This window comes from Cupressus sempervirens, chromosome 3 (genome assembly GCF_028749045.1).
Source record: "Cupressus sempervirens isolate cs-2001-9-10 chromosome 3, ASM2874904v1, whole genome shotgun sequence".
NCBI lineage: Eukaryota > Viridiplantae > Streptophyta > Pinopsida > Cupressales > Cupressaceae > Cupressus > Cupressus sempervirens.
The window spans coordinates 386,230,591-386,256,937 of NC_143120.1; the positions used below are offsets into that span (position 1 = coordinate 386,230,591).

Consider the following 26,347-nt stretch of genomic DNA (forward strand, 5'->3'; position numbering starts at 1 on the left):
TTATATTGGAGCTCAAGCTTGAGCGATTTATGCAAACTGATGACTCGAAGAGCCATCAAATCGTGAAGGATTACACTTCATATTAAGAAATAAAAAGTCCAGTGGATACAAATGAGTTAAATGGAATTAGGAAGTTGACAGTATGACAAATTAATGCGTGTAAAGAACCACAAGGAAGCATGTAACAGTCCTCTGTCAAGACTTGCCAAGAATATACTTAGCATTCAGCAGTCCTCTGTCAAAAACACTGGAAAGAAAAAATGCAAAAAGCATGCCTTAAATCAAATTGAGCTCAGCAGATCCATTTTGTCAAAATTATCCACGACTTGCATCCAGTAGGCAACTCTTAAATTAGTTATGGTGTGCTACTCATGTTTTTCAGGGAACACTATTATATTTAAGACTGCTTAATCTTGGGGATTATTGGCTGCCTTACAGTATTTTGGAGTCGGGGATTGGGTTGCGCTTGGATGAATTTTCAGCATCATTCCTGTCCAAACTGTTTTTTAAAGTTTTGTGTCATTGTTTCCTGCACATACTGTTACCATGTCGAAGTTCTCAGCTTTGAGAGATTTTTTTTTGTATTTTTCTACAGTTTTATTTATGTGCATTTTTCATTTATTCCATGTTTGTTTTATGGAAATCCAACCTTCTGAGGACATGAAGGTTAAGGCTGTAAATGGAGGATATTGCAGGAACTTAAAGGTGCCCCCACGACGCCCATCTGTTGTTTCTGAAAGCTGTCTTTATTCCATGGACAAAAACAGCCGAATGAGAGCATATCATATCCTGAATCAACGTGGTATTGTTGACATGATTGGCATGTTTCATGAGAAAAAGGATGGAGAAATTAGTTCTGCAAACACAATTGACTATTATGAGGTTAGCTCACTTGACATACAAAGCTATTATTTGGAATGTATACATTTTAGTTGAGTCCCTTATTGACTCAAAACATCAAACTGTTAATCCACTTCAGATTGATCCAATTCCCACCTCGCAAGAGGTAGCCATAAGTATTATCATATTAAGAAGTTATAGTTATGGGAAAAAGAGGTCAAAGGTGCTCCTTGGGTGATTTTGGGGCTTTGAAATCATCAAGTCAGGGCTTTTTTTTTGCATTCTTTAAAACTTCTTACGTTTCATGTTTTTATTAAGAAAATAATCATATTGTTAGCAAAAAGATACGAAAACCCATTAAATATGTGCTAAATTTAAAGGCCTAAAAAATATTGGTGTGTATGTCTTCTGTGTATGCAGCTTATCAAATCCATGTCCAAGCTTCACCAAAATATTAGTCAGCAAATTTGATTGTTGCATAGTCATGAATAAAAGAATAAAAAGTTAAAAAATAACTAAATAAGTTGTATGTTGAAGAAATGTTCATAGAATAAAATTTGTTTACTTTTCCATTAAGTGGGTCGTTCTTAATAGGTAATGGTTGTCCCTCATTGCCACATCTTCTTATGGAGAATAGTCTGAACAGATATTGTGAAGACATATACAACTCTAGATTCAATGATACTTCTTGTTGACTATCATGCTTGAAGATCAAACCTAGATGTTAGACTTGGTCCGTCAATATCCTATAGATGGTCCAATCATCTAGATTGCAGTATACAAGTTCATTGATTACTTGCAAGGTTTTTTGTTGGCTGAGGACTCAATAGAAAAACTATTGAACTCTGCTGGTTGAGTTTTCAGCAAGTCATGGTCTCCACACTTGGCAAGTACTCACTAAAACCCAGTGACCGTGTGCCGAAAACTCACTTGATACGAGTTAGGTAATCCTCTGCAGTAAAAATGCAGCATAAACTTTGAAAAAACCTGGTTTTCTAGCATTTGACTATTCTTGTTAAAATAAACCATCTTTTTCCATTTAAAAAATTATGAAAATTGCATGCACTATGTAGGTCTATGTGCTTTCAAAGGCTTTATTTGGGCTTGGTGTCTGGTGCTTCATCCCTTCAAACTGCCTTGTATTGCAACAAGGAAGGTAGCAGGGTTGCAGTCCCTAGATTCTTATGAGGGCACTACCCCTCAACCTCATCGGGGGCATTGCGTCCAAACACTTGCCAAACTCATTTGTAACATTTGTAGTTGTATTTTGCACAAAATTTACATTTCTTTAAAAAAATTAAAGTATATCTTAAAAGAATTTGAGTTTTGCCGAGACAAAACCTTTTGTTCTATCTAATCTGATGTAATGTCCCTTCCATAGACAACTCAAATGTTAGTAGAGGTTGGCCTATTGTTCTAGTTTCCATAGGTCAGAAGAGTGGATAGGGACCCATAAGACAACTTAGATGTCAATAAAGGTTGGCCTATTATCCAAGTTCCCATAGGTCACTAGAGTGGATTGGGGACCCATCCATAGATTTGTAGAGCTATCCTAGGGATTTGAAAGCCACCTTGGACAATTTGGAACAATCTCCTATATTTTAGGAGGGATTCATACTTTTTAAGGATTTATTGGGAGTTGATTGGAATGCATTAGTGGACGTTTGGGATCATTATGGAGACTTTGGTTTTTTTAAGGGAAGATCCCTATTTTCAAGGAGGGAGTTTATTAGTTCGCCTTCTACATTCAAACATCGTCCTTGTATTGGTGGTACTAGTCAACTTTCAGTTTGGAGCCTAGATGATGAATTTAAGAATAAATTTGGAGTATTAATGTACTCTTTTATTATTAATAAGTTAAAAGGGGTGACTTAGAAAAAATAATAGTATTAATAAAATATTCCCCCTCAGCACGAGTTCTTAGGTGAAAGTTGTTTTAAAAGGTGGTTTTATTTTTCATGAGAATAACATCCACTGTGGATCGATCTCTTTAGGAGGTTATATATTTTATAAAACTTTGAATAAAAATGTGAAACCCTAAAATGGTCTAGTATTCCGATTGGATATTCTTATCCCAGTTTTGCTCAGAATATCTCAGAAATAGATAAATTTTGTAATAGATTTCACATTAACTAGTACAATAACCAACAAATACTCAAGTAAAGATATTCAGAAATTGCTATTGCATTATAATTTCAGCGATGCATTAACATACTAAATTCCAATCTTAAATAAATATCAACAATTAAAATGGCACAACTAGAAAATGTACCTGTAATTGCAGATGTGAACTCCGTCTGGAATTCACCAACAAGCTGAAATGGGTTTGCTTCTGATTCACCAAGAAGATGCCTGAAGGCTTCCATCCTCAGGATTTTGAATAGAAGCTGAAGCTTCCCCAATCTGAAACCAAATCAATATCTAAGCATACCAAAAATGAGTCTCCCTTTCCTCTTTTAAAGCATCAAGCTATGACTCTTCAATTTCCACTTCTCTGTCTTTTTGTCATCTTCTCCTTTTGTCACCTTTTCCCCTTTTAAATTTAAAAATGACTCTTTAAATAACTTGCACTTAGCTCCGAAGTCACTTTTTAAATATTTGATGAAGTGGACGTAGATATTTCCTAATGTCCTTGAGATTGCTTGTCCTCAAGCAATCATGAATCTGCAGTAATACCTGGATCCATAAACATCTACAAGTAGATCTACAACCCAATTTGAAATCACATCCTATAACACAGTGAAGAAATGTGTCCAAATGCAACTTATTTATCAATAAGATTTCTGGATCCCAAGTCAACTTTATAAACATTGCTGCACCTGCCTGTTGCATTACTCTGATCACAACTGTGTCAAGTCTCAAATAGTACAACTCATCACAGTTTACAAAACACAAAGCAATCAACCTCTCAACTCCTGGATCCCAAATTAGCCTATCAACACGATCCTAGGAGTAGAAATAGGTGTCCATCAATCCACCATTCTCTACAATCAGCTAGCTGAATGGGTAGGTAACCATAAGTCTATGAAAGACAACTCCAATGTGCACCAAAATAAACTAATCCAACCTCCAGATGTCGCTGTCATAAACTAGGTCAGCATTATGTATTATAACATTGTTGTCACCATGCCCCCACACTAGAAAGATAGTCATCTCATAAGGCATGTACTACAAGGTGTGATGTCTCCATGAATCTGCCTGCAACTTACTAACTCCTACAGGCCAAGTGAAATATGAAAATGTACAAATGTACCAAGTAGGGAAGCCATTGATAACTTAAGTATAAAGATAAAATGACCAATCAACAAGTAAACTACTGCCATGTCATAAGAACTCAGTGATAAGTCTGTAGTTGAGCTGTAGGAACCTTCATTATTCATCAAAGCCAACTCTAGACTTCCTGGGTCACTACAAGAGTAATCAATCAAATCATCCTCTTCACCAAAGAAATGATCATCACCAAATGACATGTCAAAATTGGTATCACTTGATTTATCCTCATCCTTATGCGGAAGCGTTGTTGCCTCATGGTAATGTGGAGGCATACGACTGCTGTTGTAAAAACCAGACTCTTGAATCTAACTTCTTGCTGGTCCCTTGGATCATTGCTAGCATAATGTCTCGTTTGAATAGGGTAAGGTGGGAATGATATGCTCGCTTTTGTGATCTCCCTGGCTTTTGAATTAGGATCACCTTCCTTGTGAGTTGCTGCCATAGAAGAATGATTTTTAGCCTTCAACAATGAATAATTTCCCATTCTTAGTTGAAGACAAAGTTCATCAACCTCTGTTTCTCTGGTTTCCCCAAATTTGATAGCAAGTTCCCTATCAACTAAGAGCTGCAAGTAATCTGGTTTCATCCTTTCAAATGTTTCATTGACTGTTTGTAGTTGTGTACTAGTGACTCCACATGAAAAACTCTGTTGCCTTTCATCAATTTTTGATTTCCATATAATATCTTCAATGAATTTGTGTCATCTGCCCTTGTCAACACTTGTACAAGCATCTCTTTTGTTACTAACAACTGGTCCATCAAATCTAGCGGCGATGAAGGGTTTTGTTCAAATTCATCTAGGGAGGTTGGGCCATCACATATCAAATTTTCTGATTTGTCCTCAATTGCAGAAACAATGTCATCATCACTCTTAATTGCTACTATAGCTGGTGCCATGCACCCTTCATGAAGTGATAATGGAATGCATCATGATCATATATGGGTTCATCAAAGGAGTCTTCTCTTCTTTAGTTTTATCAATAGTAATCTGCAAATTACCAATTAAGAGTGTTGTATACCTTTCATCTATAGTAATGGGTTCTTCCATAATATTATCCTCGGTTCGAAGACAGCACCTTGTTTGCTTCCTACGTGCTTGAAATCCAGTGTATTTGTTTCGTCTTGTGCCTTTTGTATCAAGTTATACTTTATATATGTATTTATGTCCTTACCAATGTTTGGCTGCATTTATTCTTCCTCATTGACTCCACAATGATGGTTAGATGTTCAAGGCTCATGACAAGAAAAACAAATATATTCTCTTCTCATTTGGTTATTGCTTAATTCTGAAGATCCTGAAATCTTTATGCCCATTGATATCAGCTCACTGTTTGTCACGTGATCTGCTTACCGCCTATGGGTAAAGAGAATTAATGCTTACTATAGATAGAGAATTATAACAGATATGAGTGAGTACAATGTAACATCAGAGAACTGCCATATCTTTCATTAATATCAATCAAATTTACATCCAAGTGATAAGAATAACAACAGCGATACCAATGATAATGATCTGTTTCATTTTAAAGAGTGTACATATAACCTCTGAGGGGGTGCAACGTGAACCATCGTGACCTTAACTACCTACCTCTCGGCCATGGTAATGACCAACCACATAATTAACACTTTATAATATATTTACGACACATGATTATACCCAACGACATCATCTGCTCCCACCAAAAAAATTGTCTCCTAATGACGTACAATCAAAATGAAATGATGCTAAAGCCACACTACACTATACAAGAGAGAAGAAATTAGGATTGGGGAGGCTAAGAGTGCGTACTTGATTTTGTAGCCGCTAATGGTGGTGGTGGGGTTGTTGTTAAGCAAGGTCACAACCCATACACCTACTATGTTCTAAGTTGCAAGTCCTGATTCGCGACCAACTTCTGCTCCATCATCCTCTTTCCCTTTATGGCTACCTCTAGTAACTACTTCTCCTTGGTATCCACTTCCTCTATCAAACTCGTACTCATGACTCCAACATGACCTTATTTGCCTTTGCCTTGGCCTCCTCCAACTGAGACAAAAAAGTATCTCTCGCTGCCTGCATGGCTGGCCTCTCTGCTGCCTCCCTATCTCGAGGTACATCTCCCTTCACTATTCGCAACTTAGTCGCTAACTCCATCTAGGTTGTTTCACATGTGGACTAGACATGCTTTGAGTGACGTAGAGAGTAATAGCCTTCCCTTGAAGCCTTTCTCAATCTCCCTGATCAACACAACAACTCGAGTCACTCTTGGTCTCTCCCGGAGTGCCTAGTCCTCCATCATGGCAAGAGACTTTGTCATAGGACACCCCCTAGACTTGTAGTAATCTTTGAAATCCTTCGTGCATCCCACTTGTACAAATGTCAAGAGCCTCTCTAAATTCTCTTTCACCTCCTTTGGAGTTCTTGATTGAGTAGAGGTTGTCATCCTCCTAGCTCTTATGGCCATCTCTTGTAGGTACTGCTCTAAGTCACCCTCTCTAGGCTCCATCCTACTAAGCTCTTGTGCAAGGCCCTGCTCCACACTCCTTGTCATGGGTGTCTCTTGGGTAGGCTCCTCGACTAATGTATCCTGGGCATGCTTTGTGGCTAAATCCAATAGATTCTTCGACTCTCAAAAACTCCCTGGGCATCGGTCTCGTTGAATCGACTATCTCTTGTGTGGCTAGTAGGTCCCATTGTGGAGAGGTAAGGGTATGCCCCATCAGTCTCATCAGTGCCATGTTGTGCTTTCTTAGCCACGAGTTCACCTTTGTTGTTTCTTCCTCTGTCATCTTGCCAAACCCTAGCATCTCCACCGCTCCACTTGGCTCCCTTCCCTCTATCTTTGTCTGCTCGAGCTCTTGTCCTTGTGACTCAACACTCAATAGCTCCATCTCAGGTCTACTCTCACTAACATCCTGTGGTACTATAGGTAGAGCCAACTCTACTGAAAGTGGTGGTGCAATTGAAACTAACTCTGCCGAAGGTGCTAATGTCATGGGTGTCATGCTCATTGGTGTGTGGATCTAGCGAAATGTTGGAATTGTCGCAGAGGTCACCAATCTCGTCAATATTGATGGAGTCAAGTATGTAGTGTGTGACAATAAAGTTTGGGTGAAGAAAACCTGTGCGAGCATTGAGGCGACTATGGCAACTATTGGCTCAACAGGGTTGTTCTCAGCCACTTGACTATCCCCCTCTCCAAGGCACTAGAGCTCTTTGACATCTCCTCCTGTCTATTGTCCACGTCCTCTGACTCCGACTTAGAAACAACTTGTCTTTATTGCTTCTGTCTTGAAAGTATTTTGACTTGTTGGTGCCATTCCTATGTCAAGTGCCTCCAGTACATGGTGGGCAGTTCGCCATGCGTTAAGGGCTAGGTTGCACCTCTAGGTGGTCAAGTGAAATCTGCATGCGTGTGGCATCCAAGAATAGCCCTAAGGCATAGTGTGGCATGTAATTTTTTTGTACTGGAGGGTCATGAACTCGAATATTCTATCTGCCAATAGTGTTTCCCAATCATAGACAGTGCCATTCATCAATACTATTTGAGGGAGGGAGATATCGGAAGCATTGATCAACCCTGTCAATAATACATCCATAATACATTGCCATGATCTTTATGCAATGAAGGACTTCTTCATCCTCGTCCTTTCGATGCCTTCGCCAAAAACTCCAACTATGCAGGTGTAAGGCCCCAAAAACTCCTTTGCCTCCCTTGTCATCTTTCATGCTTTCATATCAATCTTTTTCCGATTGTGCCCTAGTATGCTAAACATCCATGTGAACACGATGGTGAATGAAACCTTCATTCCGCCTAAGATATGGAAATGTGCTCGTTCGTGAATGCGCATCAAAGGTATCTATCATGACTCTGAGTGCACCCTCAGTCTTTAATACAAAACATAAGCACTTGTATCATCCATTATACCTATGGGTGTTGTCGGCATAATTGTAATTATCAAGAATGGGTTGAATTATTAGTGAGGCATTAGTGGCTGATGGGTAAGTCATTATGTTGCAACAGTTGAGTCACACCCCGTAGGATGGTATATGAACACTCTATAAACGAGAGACAATAGCAGTATGATATAATGTTGAGGTCCATTGATTTGCTTGGAAGAACGTTAATGAAATATATGGTGGTTCCCTATTATTCATTGGCATTTACTTTCTCTGTTGTAACTTTCATAATACAGTAGTATGCATCAAACTAGTTTACTATAGGCCGTAAATAGTGCCCTCTTTAAACTTTGTTTTATCAGGTCATCCTCCGGTACGTCTTGCCAGCACTTCCTGCATTCGAGTTTATTCAAGCTCTCTAATGCTACTGCCCGTGCTGTTACTACATCCCTCAGAGGAGCCGCCATGTGTACCAATGGCCTAGTTTTCTTCTATTTGCTGGGACTACTAGCACTTGTACCAACATCTATGTTGCCTGCTACTTTGTCACCTAAAGGTAAAATGCGTACACTTTTGTCCATGCTGGAGTTGGTTGACTGCAGATGTAACTTAGCTTTCCAATTTCTTTTATCCACCGAATCCATCACTAATTGTCACTTGCTTGATGTTTTACTTTCACAAAGAACCCAGAACATTCCAACTTGAATGTTATAATTCCTATTAAGGAATTAAGATAGAGATTAAGCATTTCTAAAGGTTAGTATACTGAACATATGCATATGAAAGGATAGATATACCCAGTATGGTTGTCCATAAGGCCTAGAATGGGAGAAATTCTCTTCTAAGAAGGATGTATATTGTCCATAAGGCCTAGAATGAGAGAAATTCTCGTCTAGGAAGGATGGATATTGTCCATAAGGCCTAGAATGGGAGAAATTCTCTTCTAGGAAGGATGGATATACTAGTATTGATTATCCATAAGACCTCAAAGATAGGAGATATAGTGAGGAGATTGTGTTTAGTGGAAGATTTTTCTAAGCCAAAACCCCAAGAAGCACTCCCCTAGGAGCTAAATATCTGATCACAACCTTTCCTTAAGGAGGGAATAAAAATGGAATCAGGTTTTTACTTTCATAGCTAGATAATATCTTATTTTCGGTTGGTACTTTTATATATGACATATTGGAATACTAACATATGTTTGTAGGTATTCAACAAGGCACCTGGGAGGACATTAGAGTGGTATTAGAGCATAATCATGCCATCTTGTGAGTAGTAGTTTATGCAAACTTATAAGAGAAGAATAAAGAAGACCACCATGAATGAAATGATCAATTGGCTAGGGACTTTCATGGAACAAACAAACTAAATTAGACCCTCATGAGTTAAACAATAGCAAGCCCTTCTAAAAGTTTTGCAAAATATAGGAAGCTTTATTAATAAGCTCAAGAATAATTCTTCCCACGAGAGAGATATAAGTTTGAATGAACCAGAAATTAATGAGTCATCATCTTCTCAAATCCCCAAACCACCCTTCTTACCAAGGGAAGAAATGCCAATGGAAGAGGAAGGAATAGATCAACCCACCAATGCATAGTAGAAAATGCAAGAGTCTATGCAAGCCTTGAATCCGAAATAAGGGAACTCATAACATTTGCATAATTCTATGAGAGTCAAAAGAATGAGAACCCTAAAAGAACAAGATACATAAATAAAGATTTAAATGCAAGGTGAACAAGGTGATACTACTAGATTTTGATGGGTTAAAAAAATGAGAGTCCATGCATGACACCAAAAATTAAATAGCTATTTTAGTCTTAGCCCAATGATTGAAGAAGATGCTCTCCAATTTTCCATTTTCCACTTAGAAGGAACAACCCATGAATGGTCGCAAAATGGGCTTCTCTCCCCAAGCCATCAAAATATAACTTCTTACCAAGAATTCTCTCAAAAACTTATCAAACAATTTGATCAAGTTCAACCTTTTTGGTACTTCAAAGAACTGACTCATCTAGGACAACATGGAACATTAGAAGAACAAAGGAGGCTTACATACTTATTTGTTGAAGGTCTAAAAGATTCTATTGAAAACATAGTCAACCCCTTAGAACCTCAAACCGTGGAAGAAGCCATTCAAAGGGCCAGGAAGGTGGAATCTAATGCATCCTAGGAAAGATTTAGAACCTACCCTCCTAGAACTCCAAATAAGCACGAAGGATTGAAAAGCGAAAATAGAGGTAAAACATGTTACTTTTGTAAAGAACCATGGAGTCCTGGAGACCAATGTCAAGGGAAAGAAGTACATAAAAATTGGGATGAATTGTTGGGAGGTTGGTGCTTCCGTCCCCTCTAGGAAAAAGTATCGTTCAGCATAGACCAATGGATATGTGACTTGTGCTTAACCGCCTCTTGTGGATCCTTGTCTCTAGTTGTGACGTTCATTGACAAATCAAGCTCTTGATGTAACGACAACGATGATTCCAACAAGTGGTATTAGAGCATAATCCTGCCATCTTGTGAGTAGTAGTTCATGCAAACTTACAAGTGAAGAACAAAGAAGACCACCATGAACAAAATGAGGACTTTCATGGAACAATCAAACTAAACTAGACCCTCACGAGTTAAACAATAGATTAGATAAATCCAATCAGGCTCTTCTAAAAGCTTTGCAAAAGAATAATTCTTCCCACGAGAGAGATATAAGTTTGAATGAACCAGAAATTAATGAGTCATCATCTTCTCGAATTCCCAAAACACCCTTCTTACGAAGGGAAGAAATGCTAATGGAAGAGGAAGGAATAGATCAACCCACCAATGCATAGTAGAAAATGCATGAGCCTATGCAATCTTTGAACCTAAAATTAGGGAACTGATAACATTTGCAAAATTCTGTGAGAATCAAAAGAATGAGAACCCTAAAAGAACAAGGAGATGCATAAATAAAGATCTTAAACACAAGGTGAACAAGGTGATACTACCAAATTTTGATGGGTAAAAAAAATGACAGCCCATGCATGGCATTAAAAATTAAATAGCAATTTTAGTCTTAGCCCAATGATTGAAGAAGATGCTCTCCAATTTTCCATTATCCACTTAGAAGGAACAACCCATGAATAGTGGCGCAATGGGCTTGTCTTCCTAGGCCATCAAATCATAACTTCTTACCAAGAACTTTCTCAAAAAATTTTCAAACGATTTGGTCAAGTTCAACCTGAATGGTACTTCAAAGAATTCACTCATCTAAGACAACATGGAACAGTAGAAGAACAAAGGAGGCTTACATACTTATTGTTGAAGGTCTAAAAGATTTTATTAAAAACATAGTCAACCCTTTAGAACCTCAAACCATGTAAGAAGCCATTCAAAAGGCCAGGAAGGTGGAATCTAATGCATCCTAGGAAAGATTTAGAACCGCCCTCCTAGAACTCCAAATAAGCACGAAGGATCAAAAAGAGAAAATAGAAGTAAAACATGTTACTTTTGCAAAGAACCATGGAGTCCTGGAGACCAATGTTGAGGGAAAGAAGCACTTAAAAACATGGATGAATTGTTTGTAGGTTGGTGCTTCCGTCCCCTCTAGGTGAAGGTACCGTTCAGCATAGACCAATGGATTTGTGACATGTGCTTAACCACCTCCCACGGATCCTTGTCTATGGTTGTTGTGACGTTCATTGATAGCTCGAGCTTTTGGTGTAACGGTAGTAGTGATTCCAATAAGTGGTATCACAACATTGGGTTACGGTTTCAAATCCCTCGAGTCATGCTGAGGGGGGTTTTTTGGGAGGTTCCCCTCCACGTGAAGCTACCGTTCAACATGGACCAATGGATTAATGACATGTGCTTAATTGCCTCCTGTGGATCCTTGTCTCTGGCTGTTGTGACGTGCATTGACAGCTTGAGCTTTTGGTGTAACGGTGGTGATGATTCCAACATGATTTATCTATTTAAGGATTGACTTTCAAATGCAAAGAACCTTGGGCATGAGACCACCAATGTAAAAGGGGACAACTACATAGAATGGAAGAAGCGAGGATGAAGCACCTAATTAAAAAATAAAGATTGATGTGAAAGAAGTTTGGTCACTAGCGATCGGTACTCAATAAAGTGGAAAGAGACCTTTTCGTGTCAAAGGAACATTAAAGGGTAGAAGGGTGATTGCATTAGTAGATACAAGATCCTCCCACAATTTCATTAGCAAGGACTTGGTAGCAAAGAAAAGATTGAAAACTCAAAATTTCAAAGGCTTCAAAGTGATGATGGGTAATGGCACCATTGATCTATGTACAAAGATCATTCCCCAATTAGAAATTAGTCTAAGTAATTATACCATAAAGGCATATTTTCATGTAGTGAAACTACAAAATGATATCATCCAAGGAATGCTTTGGATTAACACTTTAGGACATTTCACCATGGATAACCCCAATTTGGGAATATGTTTCAAACATGAGGGAAAATATATAACATTAAAAGGATAATTTGATGGGTTCCCAAAATAGTGTCTTACAACAAAATAGAATGTATTCTTAGACATGATCAAGGAAAATGGGTAGCACAGTGTGTGGTTCTTGATAAATAACCAAGTAATGAACCTATGGTACATGTACATATTCGTCCCATCCTAAAGAAACACAAAAAGGTTTTTGAAGATATCCCTCTTGGTCTACCACCAAAAAGGGGTTTTCAGCATTCCATAGAATTAGAGGAAGGAGCCAAACCAGTCATAACAACCCCTTATAGACATCCCCATAAATACAGAGAGGAAATTGAAAAGACCATCAAAGAATTATTGGAGATGGGACTCTTCCAATCAAGCAATAATTTATTTGCCTACTCAGTAGTATTTGTCAAGGAAAAAGATGGAACTATGAGAATGTGCAGTGATTATAGAGCCTTAATTAATAAAAATATCAAAAATAGGTAGGCAATCCCAAGGATAGATGAATCGATGGACGAATTACATGGTGTGCGATATTTTTGAAAAAATGATCTAAGATCGGGGTATCACAAAATCAAAATGAGGATGGAAGATGTCCCAAATACAGCTAAGGGTAGAAAACCTATTAGGCTGACCTAATTGTGAATTAGGCCTGTCTTCAGCAAGAATACTTGAATGGATTAGAATCCCTCAAGGGTCCTTAAAAATGAGCCATTTTCATTCTGATAAGTCAATAGGAGATGCTTTGGTCCACTCTCCACAATCGTAAGTCATTTCAAGCATCTGTTTGGAATCCTAGTCTATGTGGGTTTAGGTCTAGGAAGTGATCATAGGATCTTGTCACACAAATTATGCGTTGATATTGGAAATTGTCAAATGTCTATATGAAACTTTGAGTAGATAAAAATTGGGACTAGAAGTTGATAGAGGAGGATTTGGGTGAATTGAGTAGATAAACTTTATGTGAAGGATAACCTAGTTTGCCTATGCCTCTGCATCAAGGAGGGTCTATGATGTGGACCTACTGCAAGAAGCTTAGTGGAGGCATCAATTGCCTCGAATACCATCTTTTAGGAATTCCTAATCATGATGGCAAGCCATGTGAAGTAGCCCTGGAAGAGGTGAAATAAGAGATGATGGTTCTTTTAGCTTGAAAAGAAAATGGAGTGTGAAGCTACAAGCAACCATACGTTAAGCTAGTACTTTTATTTTTCCAATAATTTCTTATGTGAATACAAAAGGCATTGTGGGCTCTGCTTGCAGTCTTCATGCATATGTGGCCCATCCTTCTCATCCAGCTTGAGTAGAGCTCAGTTCCAAGCATTTTTTGTGCTTAGGAATGTACTAGGAGCATAAACTTCATTGGAAGTTATAGGTGGAACAAGGAGGTGCATGAAGAAGCAGATTAGGCATGTGCAAATTTAGGGTTTTACCAAAACCTTACCTACAATGCGGCAGTGAGTCCATCTCGGGTGTGTTTGGTGACACTGTTAGTGTTGTAGGGAAAGGGTAGAACACACTCTCTCCAAGAGATTAATGTGGCAGGTTCCTTCTATGTGGCATGTGCAGATAGTTGTAGGGAAAGGGTAAAAGGCACATCCATTTTGTTCATCTCAGATTTCTATTGTTCCTTTGCATCAGCTCATCATGCTAAACTTGCATATTTTCATCAGCATGCCTACATGGGTTCATTCATAAGTGGATGAATTTGCTGTATCAAATCCCGAAGAAGGTTTTTTAATTTGATAATGAAACTGTCAAGAATGTCATCTGTGCAGTCTCTGGTGCAGATGCTTTGGTTGATCCCTGCACCTGTTTCTCTTTTCGGGACTTGTAGTTGAACTTCCTATCGAACATTATGACTTGGTTCAATTTCAAAGTCTTTTGTGACTTTTATGTCAGAAACTTGTCCATGATCATGGTATTAATGATCCCTAGCTTCAACAAGTACTTGCTGAGTATATCAATCAACAGTCAGCTCTGCATGTAGTTGTTTTCTCAAATTTCTTCTTGAATCTTTCTCAGAAGCTAAATGTATCTTCAATACCATGTCTGCTAGCCTCTGAAACAATTGCCCTTTAGCTTTCAGCAATGCTTACTTCATTCATTCGAAGCAGCTAGATCAAGATCTTCAGAAGGTTAAAAATGTGTTCGAAGGTACACTCTGCTCAAGCATCTGCCTCATGTTCCAGTGTCTGATTTTAATGGTGTTCAATAATATCAACCTTGCTTGTGATGAAGACAGTAATATAATGAGTAGCAGCGAATAGTCTATTTTTCTTCTGTTTTTTAAGTTTCTATGTATCCGGTGATTGGCATTTGCACCTAATATTGCTGTTATTTGTAAGATACCAGATCTCTTTTGTCTTGCTGTTTTAAATACACTATGTAACCTTTCTATGACGTATTCTTGTCTTGTGTGGGCTCCCTACTGTGCTTTGCAACTCCTTTTTACTCTGTAATTATACCAGTGTTCTATCATTTAATATATTATGCTTTCCACCCTTTATTCAAAAAAAGGAAAAAAGAGACTCCCCAAAGATTTTTTCTGTTATGCATTTGAAACTCCTTGACCTTGATCCTTCTTGCCTTGCTAGGCATCTGCCGTCAATCTTTCTTTTAACTTCAATATTTCCTTCCTTTGTCCGTGCTACAATATCCTTTAGGATTCAGAGCATGATAATACTCTTGATGAATATCTTGCATGCATTGTTAGCAGACCAAGATATATTGAACCTAAGGATTTTGACTGTTAAACAAAAAGGATAACAAAGCTGATATTGATAGAACAAGAATGATTTAACATTTGGCTACACATATGATTGATTTAGATTTTTTTAAGGGGTATCAATTTTGCACACTGTCATGGTAGTCTTGGGAAAAATATAATTACTCTACATCTATATGCACCTATTGCATAGGTACACAGTGCACTGACGCCTTTAAATACTCCACCACGATTTTGGTATCATCTGAAAGATGAAGCCATTCTCTTAGATAACCTTGATATGTTGATATTACAGTCATGCTGCATGTTATTATGTAACATCATAATGTACATATTCTACACAAATGCTTTGTCAGTTGACCATTAACAAATGTAAGTTAGTCTACCATCTTTGTAATTAAGTACAGATAAACCAATAAAAAATCCAAGCAATGTACAGGATATAGGTCAACGAGCACAATGATAGTCATTCAGTAGTCCATTTTTTTAAGCAGGAAGCCAAACTGTACCACTGGTTCACATATCGATGGATCCTCCTTGTTATGTATGTACTATCACAGACTTTTGTATCTTAGAACTACTCATTTTTTAATGTGAAGATTTTTCATTCTTGGGTTTTTTCTCATTGTAATGAACCTGTTCTCTTGAGGATTTGCTCTAATCAATTGTAACGTTCCTTTCAAGTCTAATATTATTTTGTCCGAAATGCAATATAAGCACATTCTACATCATAAGGTTTTTTCAATTTCAGAATGCACCTTGAGTTCTACTTGCCATAATAATATCAAGACTGGATAAACCTATGTTAGTAGTGTGAGTATGATATACTTTGTTTCCACCATGTTTCTGATTTTCTGTATGGTCCTCGAACCTAGATAGTTTAATAAACTAGCAAAGTCTAATTAAATCACAAGTATACACATTGAAGTTCTAAACTTTATGACATTCAGAACTATTTTCCACTCATTTACTGCTTCAGTTTTCCTGGAATCTATGTATGTATCTTACTCAATTACATGCATGGTGAATATCCCATTTTATCCGTGTTTATGTGAAGTTGCATATAATAGTATCAATACACCTTGAATCTGTCATAGGTGATTCTTTGCAAATGTGAAGACCTATGTTCGCTTTATATCTATTTGTAGATTGGACATCATTTTTTCAAAAGATTCATCCTGAAATCCACTTATTTGAATGGCCTTGGCTTTACTATTCATCTTTGGTAGAACATGCAGCTTTTTGAATGACAGTGCTTTTCTTGACAAATGAGTGGCTTGTGTCTTTCGTTATATTGCTGGTTTTGGTGTAGTTGATAGGATTATGTTATTATTATTTTTATACATCCACTGATGGGTCTGTGGTCTTTTGCAGAAGAAAAACGAAGATAGAATAAATGCATTGTTAGGTAGATGGTTGGGACATTCTGTAACAAAACGAAGTGGATTTTATGGATCAACAATTGCTGAAGCTGATATTGATCTAAAGCTTCAAATGGACGAGAATGGGAGATTGATTCAGGTATCACTTACAGTAAAACTTGTGTGGGTAGTGGTTATTAACTTACTGTCATACACAAGTCTTGCATACACGTGTGGAGATGAGCATACAGACATACTAGAAATATAGATGGATAATGAATGCTACACACTGATTTTTGATCTTGACTACCATTTTAATGGTTTAGATACATGCTTCTATGTGTGCATGAAAGTAGGCAAATGTGATGGCAAAATGAACGCTCTACAGGTTCATATCTGGATCTTAATGAATTAGTGTTTGTGTATATACCTGAAAGCTGCTTCTCAGTTCTTTGTTTGGTTGATAACAAACGATGTTTTACATTCCCAATCCATGAATTAGGAATATAAAATATTTTTTTATTTTCTTTAACTGGTTACCTGTAAATATTGCTGAAACCTAAGATGTATGCTGAATAAGTTCCTTTTGAGTATACCTTTGTACTTAGTACTGGCTTTTATATCCCTATTAAGCATCCAGGTGAACTATCTTCTTGTGAGTCAAACTTAAGTTCCCTTCTGAATCAGTTTTCCTATTATTTACAGCAGCAGTTTGTTTACCTCTGTCAAATCCTGATTATGTTCTTTTCTCAGGATATAAACACGATTTCTGGAAAGGGTGCAAATGTTCACTGGACTGGAAATGTGGAAGGTGGTTGTGTGACCTTTGATGGAGGTTTTCAAATGACGTTATTGCCAGGAGGCATGTATTTGGCATTTCCACAGAATGTAGCAAAAAGCATTGCAGAATCTCAGTCATTTCATTTGGAATTCTCATGGATGGATTTTCCTGGCAAGCGACGCAGGCTATTGCGGACTTATGATGCTCAAGGATTGGTTGTTTCCACTACCTACATTAATGAAGTTAAAGTTTAATACTCACATTTCTAGATTTTGATACTTATTAAATATCTTTGTAATTGTAAATGTATGGGAGGCAATTGTCTAAAAGATGGAAAGTAGTACATGTGTAGATGTCAGTGCCGCAAGTTGTAATATCCTTTGCAAGAAGTTGAACATTTAGTTGCAAGTTATAGCAAATGGTACCTGATAAAGATGAAGTTGTAGAAAATGAGGAATTAATTAATTGGGTTCTGTGTAAAAATATCTCCCGTGAATTCTTGATTCTTCTGGTAAGGATTGCTGCAAGACATGTAGATTCCTTCTTGCAAATTATCATTCTTAGAGAATTTTATCAAATTTTTTTTGATTAGTAAAAGGCAATAGCCTACATTTTTATTTATATTCAAAATATTTACAATGTTTTACCCTGTTCAAAGTGTGTGCACTTGGGGAAAAAGAACAAAGTGTGGGCACTTGGGGAAAAAGAACGGGAAAGAAAACACCTATTGTGGCCTGGGACTGAAGTCCTGTATACAAAGGGAGGAAAGGGAAGTTCCCCCGATACATGATTGAGAGAGCATACCCTCTATTTACAAAGGCCAAAAAGGCTGGCTAAGGTGGCATTCCACCATTTACATTTGCCTCAAAGTGAGGTCTTTGGGCAGGCCTAGCACCCTTACATCAAGTATTGAGAAACAAAGGAGAAAATTTGGAGCTCAAGAGGATGAGTTGGAAGCTTTTCTTCCCAATTGAAGAAAGTCTAGCCAAATTGGGTGAAATATATGTAAACCTGCAGTTAAAATGGCAGACCTACATAGCTTCCCCCAACACTTGATAAGAGGTCCATTTGGAACAAGGAAAGAGATTCAAAATATAGAGAAGTTCCAGCAAAGATTTCATGTTTCCTTTATTGCTGGAGAGCCAATTGTTGGCTCTAATATCCATAATATGGGCACTGAGCTAGGAGGGTGCTGGCTCCAACACCAAACAACAAGTAGAGCCATTCAGACTTCCAAGGCAGTAGCTTGCTTTCAGACTGAATTTAATATCAGCCAAGAGCCAAATAGAGTCAAGAGCCATAAGTAATAATACAAAAGCCAAGTGGGCTGGCCCTTTCGCCCCACACAGAAAAATAAGAAATACATTTTGCCTCAAGCGGAGAGACAAGAATATAAGCCATAAAACCTTTGCAATAGTTAATATCCTGTGAAAATCATAATCGCTTCTCAAGAAGAGAGCATCATAGTCATAATTGAGATAGCCAAGCAAAAAGACAATATCTTGTATAAAAATGTCAGTAATCGCCATACCATAAAAGTTGATCCCAAACAAATCAACAGAAATCCAGAACATCAAAGATATCAGGAGAAAATGTTAAGAGCTGGAAAACCAAGGTGGAACTTAGCATAAGAAAACTTCATTGTACATATATCTCATACTAATTAACCATAGCTAGAGTAAATTGCATAGGTTTCCATCAGAATCCATTAACCTTATATTTATCTCCTAATAACTTGGTATAAACTCAGTAGAAACCTCGAAAGGAGGATTATGGGTCCCCATGGAGAAGGGAGAAACTTGCAAATATTACTGTGACAAAATGACTCAACAATAAAACTTCTAGGGCATAATGAAAGGAGCTCAATGATTCTGGACTTGTGGCCTTAAGGAAGCCAAAATGGAAGTGATAACACATTTTGCCTTTATAATTCCACAAGTTCAACGGGCCCCTGAGTTTAAGCAATGGGCTAGAATTAGTGAAGGGAGAGGGGGATCCCTTATACATAAATATTCAGGATAGAGAATTCATAGAAGAGCATTAGTTTCAACCAATAATGTGACAAAATTAGACCAACCCATTTGGACAATGATTACAAAATTCATAGTAGTTTACACAATTTCTCAGCTGCAAAGAGGATATCCCATTACAGAGCAACCATTACTGTGAGAAGGAAAAATCCATCGGAAATGGAACTCCCACAAATGAAGTTATCATTATTATGGAAATGCCATAGATGATCCTTTTTGGCAAGAAGCTCTCCATATAAATAGAGTTTCCACCAAGGTAGTAATAGAGCTTAGCCGATCACTGTGCCCTAACCTTATAAAATATAGAGCAGAAAAATCATTCTTGTAAAGCCATTGGACCCATTTAGGCATAGAAATAAAATGTGAACATTAAGCCTACGCATATATAAAAGCTCATTGCAATGCAAAGGTTAGGAAGTGAATCAATTAGGAGGGCATGAGAACTAGAAAGCGACCACTTAGGCCTCATTTGGGTCTCGAATACCTGCGCCTGAGAAGAGAAATACTTCAAAATCTTCATACCCAATATCTCAAATTACTAATTACAAACAATAAGCATGAAATATCTTAGTGTTTGTAATCATATATAAAGTTCCAACGTTTTCGATAAATTCTAAAATAAGTATCCTTAAGTCCCATGTAAGCAGAAGCCAAAATTTTGAATAGTATAATAGAAGTAAGAGCTTTCTAAAATAACTAACTAATCCTCCTCGAAGAATGAGTCGACTTCATAGTCGCTCTCTCCCACATGATAGTTCATGAGAAACCAGTCTAGGCCATGCCGCTCTAGAGGTTGGGGAATATGAGAGAGAGAGAGAGAGAGAGTAAAAACCACCAATTGAGGCGAATAGACGGAATCCGCTTGTTGAAAGCAACAACATTCTTAATGATAAGAATGGGGTGAACTTACACTGGTCTATCTGTGATCTTTTATTCACTTCTTTTGGGAATACATAGATTGTCATCTATGTTATTTAGAATTTCCCCAAGGTCAACCACTAGTGGAGCTTTAAAGAGACTTCAACACAACTCTAGGGTAGACATGTTATCCTCATCGACGTGCAGAATTATGGCAGCAAACGTAGCTGTAATTTCAGCATTGGACTTCGACCTATCTTGAAGGAGTGAGAATTCTTGGCCCACAATCTTCCGCACCGCTCTTATTACCAAACTATTAGAAGTGTTTAACATTAGTATGAGTCTCCTATTAGAGATACAACCCTAGATTTGTAAGATCCCGTTTCTTGTCTTCATCCCAATGCTTGTATCCATTAGAAGTAGACAATGCCAAAATGGAAACAAATGAGCTCTAAATAAGAGAGAAGAATATGCCCATAAATCGTGCGAGGTTGACAGGGTAATAAAGATGGAAATGTGTGAAAGGGGAAACCTGAAATAATAATAATGACTTTGATGTCCTTAAAAGATTGCTTGGTATTGAAGGCTTTCACAAGTGTTTGATATAATGACCACTCTTATCTTCATCTTTATCTCTACTTTCCTCTTCCCCTTCCATACCCATTTCTATCTTTGTAGGTTCAATCTATCTGTATTTCACTATACATCCATCTCTCCTCATTAGCCCCTTCCTATACCTTTAAATCTCTACATCTTCAAATTTCTCCCCATCCCCCTCTAACTTTGTGTGTGTGTGTGGGGGTGGGTAGGTAGGTGGGTGCGTATGTGTGTCCTTATCTTCTATATATATGTATGTATGTATATTTTCCATCTTCATTCTCTCCCTCTATATCTCCCTCTCCTCTCCACATCCCTCTTCTTCTAAATCTCCATCTTCACACCTCTATCAATCTCCTCTCTCTCTCTCTCTCTCTCTCCTCACCTGTTACATACCAAATTTTGACCTAATTTAAAATATAGCCGTTGAGGTTCACATGAAGTCAAATGACAGTTAAATTGGTTATAATCCAGTGAAATGATAAAATGGTTAGTCGTTATAATTTCATGTGAAGATAACATGCTAGTTGATTATTTATCACGAATTCATGGAATTGAAAAGGCAACTAGCCATTATGATTATTTATAATTTGTTATAATAATATGATTTAATTGTGGAGAATTTCTTTGCAGGATACACGTCGAAGGGGTGGAAATATTGTCAGAAAAGAATTAGGCATAGAAGCATCACCATCATTGAGCAGATGGGTTGAGAACCTAGCGACTTGAAATAGGATTCATCTATGGAACCCGCATGAGCTATTTAAATAAATAATTTGAGAAACATAAATAATTGAGTTAAAATATAAAATGTACCTCTAAGAGATTTTTAATTAATCTTCATCATATTATTATAATAAATACTTACATACATATAAATATGCAAATAAAATGACACTAATAATTTATAATAACATAATTTAATGATGTTACCCTAATTATATACTTAAATGCACATATACAAATATATATATTATAATAACATTTGAAAATCTTAATCTTTCCAATTCTTCTTTCCAACTTTTTTTTAAATTTATTTATTCTTTTCTCTCTCTTCATAATCGAATTAATAATTGGAATTCGAATGGATTTCTTTTTTTGAAACCGATGGAAGTCGAGAAGCCATGACTAGTCTTTAAATAGAAGCCGTAATGGAAGTTGGACATCACAAAAATCCCAGCCTTACTATCTTTCGGCTACCATTTCCGAATACCGTGCTTTACAACAATCCAAGTTCCATGACATCACAATAATTTATCTGTATCTGCTAGCACCTTGCAATTGCCATATCCAACATTGATCGAATTTGTGTTACAACTGAGCCATGCAAGAGTTCTGGCTAGAAGACGTGAGGGTGCCAATCCCAAGTCAAGGTCTTCAATCACATATATACTAGGTTATGAAAAGCTTCTAACTTTTTTTTATTACTACCTTTTTCCTGAATGTAAGACCTACTGCAGTCAGCTAGGCATGGTAATTCAGATTATCATATGTAGCATTGTTGTTGGTCACCTTCGAATTTCATAATCTTCCATTTTTGATTTTCTTTATATATTTTCATTGTATCTCAGACCATCAATAAAGAAGTTGAGTGGTAACTTTAGGGGTCTCAAAATGATATATGAACCATCACAAATAGTATTTATATCAACAACAAGAATTATACTGTTTTAAACCATGATAAATGTATAATAAGAGCAGTATGCTCATCTAATGCACTTGGGAATCACTGACAATAAAGCCACAATGGTGAACAGGTGAAATAAATCTACAAGAACACAGAAGAGAAATCAAATATGATTAACTAAATTAATTAAACAATAAATTCTGCAGTCTTTAAGAATATCTTTTTTTAAATCATAAATTGTGATAAGCTAGAGTATATATGTTATTCATGAATTTGTTGAGAAATAACAGACAGAGCCGATTGCTCTGAGATTTGAGCACCTAGGATTCATTAGTTGTATAGCTATGGAAAAGGGTGAAAAGGTGAGATGGAGTCTACTATGACATAGAAAATAAAAGTTAGATATGATACATTAAATCTAGAATAATATCATTTAATAACCCATGCATGATCTTGTTATTGTAATCTCTTGCTGTCAAATCGAGTAGTGTGTTTAAATACTAGGATGCTCAATAGATAACAGATGTTCCAAGGCTAATTTCGAGTAGGAAGGGCCTTTCTCATTAGAGATTGTGTGAGGATAAGTTATGGTTCGAGGTTGGGTGGTTAAGCCCCTGACAATGTTTCACCTCTCCCCAAGTTGTTAGACGTACAACAGACAAAGATAAGCTATACATTCAATTGGTTACTCGAAATAGGTATTTTATTTTTATGATGTATATGCAAGACTAAGGTAAGGTTAATTGAGTTTTATCATCATTACAATTATTTTACATTTAGTTGTGAAAGAAAGATTTATTTGATGGATTGTTATATCAATCTTTCATTTATATGAATAATAAATATGAGCATATTTTCTAATATGATGTTATTACCACAGTTAAGCAATCAAAAGGAAAGAAATGATATAGTGGTATCTGAGACCCTAATTGATTTAGTGGTATCTGAAGCCCTAAATGATATAGTGGTATCTGAAGCCCTAATTGATTCAATGGTATTTGAAGCCCGAATTGATATAGCGGTATCTAATGCCCTAAATGATCCAATGGTAACTAAAGCCCTAAGTGATACATTGGTATCTGAAGTCCTAAATGATCCAATGATAATATGCCCTAATTGATATAGTGGTATGTGATGCCCTAAATTTATATAGTGGTATTTAATGGTAATCGTCATTTGATTTTGATATAACAGTATTGGATGGTAGTCATTATATGATATTGTTATAAATTGCAGAATCATTCTTACAATGATTTATCAGTTCAAATTCCATGGTATATGGATTTTAATTTCTATAGTAAATTCCTTGATGGTGTTTTAAGTTTTTAATTAAGAAATTTTGTTTAATTGATTTTAACTGTCACTCTCTTTCATATGAATGAAATTGGTTTAATTGTCTTCCTTTGAAAATGAAGTAATAAGTGTATTTCTTGGATATGTTGGTTGTTAATTAAGACCCGGATAAAGTGGATGTTACATCACCTCTCTTTGTCTTTATATTTCTATGTCTCTTTCTCTCATTCTTTTCTTATGTATCCTCTATATATATTTATGTCTACCACGTCTATCTACTCTTTTCTTCTCCCTCTTTATCTATCCATTTCCTTCTTTACACATCCCTCTCCTACATATCCATACCCATCTCTATCTCTATCTATGTCTTCATCTTTATCGCTATTTCTTTATCACTTTTTCTCACACTCACTACTTCAATACCCACCTCTTTCTATGTCTATATTCCAAACATAACATGACCTTGTTGGTAAAAAAATTAAATAAAAATTCATAAACTCTATGTATTTTTCTATCTTTTCCTCTTCATATCTCATCTCTCTATCGATCTATATCAATTTCTATATCTATTTTTCTCTTGTCCCACCACTCTATTGCTATCTTCCTCCTCCCCCGCCCTCCATATCCCTCTTCTTCTCAATCTCAATCTTCATACCTTTCTCTAGCTCTCTTACTCTTCCCCTTACACCTCGCTCTCTTTCTATCCACATCTATCCCCATCTCTTCTCCACTCTCTCTAAATCCGAGAGAGAGAGAGAGAGAATGGAGAGGGATGTGTGTGTGTCCCTCTCATTATTTTCTTATGCCTCCTCTATATATATTTATACATACCATCTCTATCTACCATTTTCTCTCCCTCCCTCACTCTCTCCCTTCTATAATTCACCCTCTCTTCATCTCTCTCTCTCTCTCTCTCTCTCTCTCTCTCTCTCTCTCTCTCTCTGTATATATATATATATATATATATATATATATATATATATATATATATATGCCTACCATCTCCATCTACCATCTTTGTCTATCTCTTTCCTTCTATACATATTCCTCTCTTCCATAATCATCTTCATCTCTATTTACATCTTCTTCTTTATCGCTATATCCTTAAATCTTTCTCTCTTACACTTCTATCTTAAATATCTACTTTTTATGGCTATATCTCCCTTTCAATATCTCACTTCCTCCATATTGTAAACATAACATAACCTTGTTTATAAATAATTGAAATAAAAATTCATAAAACCAACTATATTTTATTATTTTATAAATTAATCTAGATACACTAATTAAATTGAAATATATATTTCACCTGTTTACTATCATTAATAAAGACAATTATAATTTGGAGGATTCTCTCACCAGATGTGGATGAGTGAAAGAAGTAGAGACGTTTCATGGACGACCAACAAGTTTTCTTTTCTTTTTAGATACATTGCTATTTGCCACTTGAATGAATATGACAAAATTTAACCCTTATATAAGCACAATATATTTCATAATGTAAACGATGTGGAGTCTATGCATTGACAGATTTCATCATTGACAATAGTTTATTTTCTCTTCCCCAACTATTGACATGACATTCCCTGCTTTGTCTTAACATATACCAACCATTGCTTGTTGAGTAAATTTGTTTACACTCATTCTTGTAGTGAAACATGAGAATTCCATACATGGGCAAGTTTCATAGTAATAATGATTACCATCAAATTTCCACCATTTCAATCACTGGTTTTTTCTTTGTTTGTTACATTCACTGATAATAGAAACTCTTGAAGACTCACAAAATTTGACATCATTTTCTTTAACTACATCTTTCTTTCATTGCTTTAGGAAAATCCCTCGCATAAAATAACAGAACACCTGGTACATTGATCTCATACTATTCTTGACACAATGTGCTCTGAAGCAAAATTAGGAAAGCCTAGACAAAGGCAAAGAGGAATTAAGCAACGACATGTGGCATGACTTTCTACATGTAATTGATATGTGAATTTTAATATTCACTTGCTCGTTGTCCTCGTCACTGAAGGAAGCTCTATAAAGTAAATGTTGAGGCTATAAAGATGCCAAGTGATGGGCATATGTGACTTGCTTGGTTGGACGCGTCCACTTGTTGGTTATTATCATTCCGAAAAATCCATGGTCAACATAGAGAAGATTTATGAATTCAATGACAACAACAAAATAGCCAACTCTTGCGCACAAAAAGATGGCAATGTGAGCTCTTCCTATGCCATTTTGCACTTCCATGGTGGAGGCCTTTGTCCAAACACTTTATACCATTGCGAACTCTTTTGTGTGCATTTGTAAGCATTAGAGGACACGTGAATTGTTTAAATAACTTCAAAAATGTTGGAGTGGAACATTAGCAAAATTTTGGTAAGTCGTAGCAATCTCTGTTGCCAACATGGATGACATGGATTGAAGGAGAGCTCTTGAACTACCATCATCTAACACTTTCGATTACCAATTCAAATCATTTTGATTACCAGTTTTAATCATATATATATATATATATATATATATATATATATATATATATATATATATATATATATATATATATATATATATATATATATATATATATATATATATATATATATATGCATTCAAGCACATAGATCTATAACAATAA

At 36.5% G+C, this 26,347-nt stretch overlaps 1 protein-coding gene across 1 annotated transcript in view; it reads left to right on the top strand.

The window, feature by feature from the left end:
• Positions 1 to 17,784, top strand: part of LOC149566630 (glutamate NMDA receptor subunit epsilon-1, putative (DUF3598)) — a 90,731-nt gene extending 72,947 nt beyond the window's left edge. Inside the window, exons 5-7 of the mRNA XM_089819938.1 lie at positions 696 to 882; positions 16,534 to 16,680; positions 17,274 to 17,784. Of these exons, the coding sequence (XP_089676064.1) occupies positions 696 to 882; positions 16,534 to 16,680; positions 17,274 to 17,555 (616 nt within the window). The 3' untranslated portion in view covers positions 17,556 to 17,784. The remainder of the gene's footprint in view (positions 1 to 695; positions 883 to 16,533; positions 16,681 to 17,273) is intronic.
• The last annotated feature ends 8,563 nt before the right edge of the window (positions 17,785 to 26,347 follow it).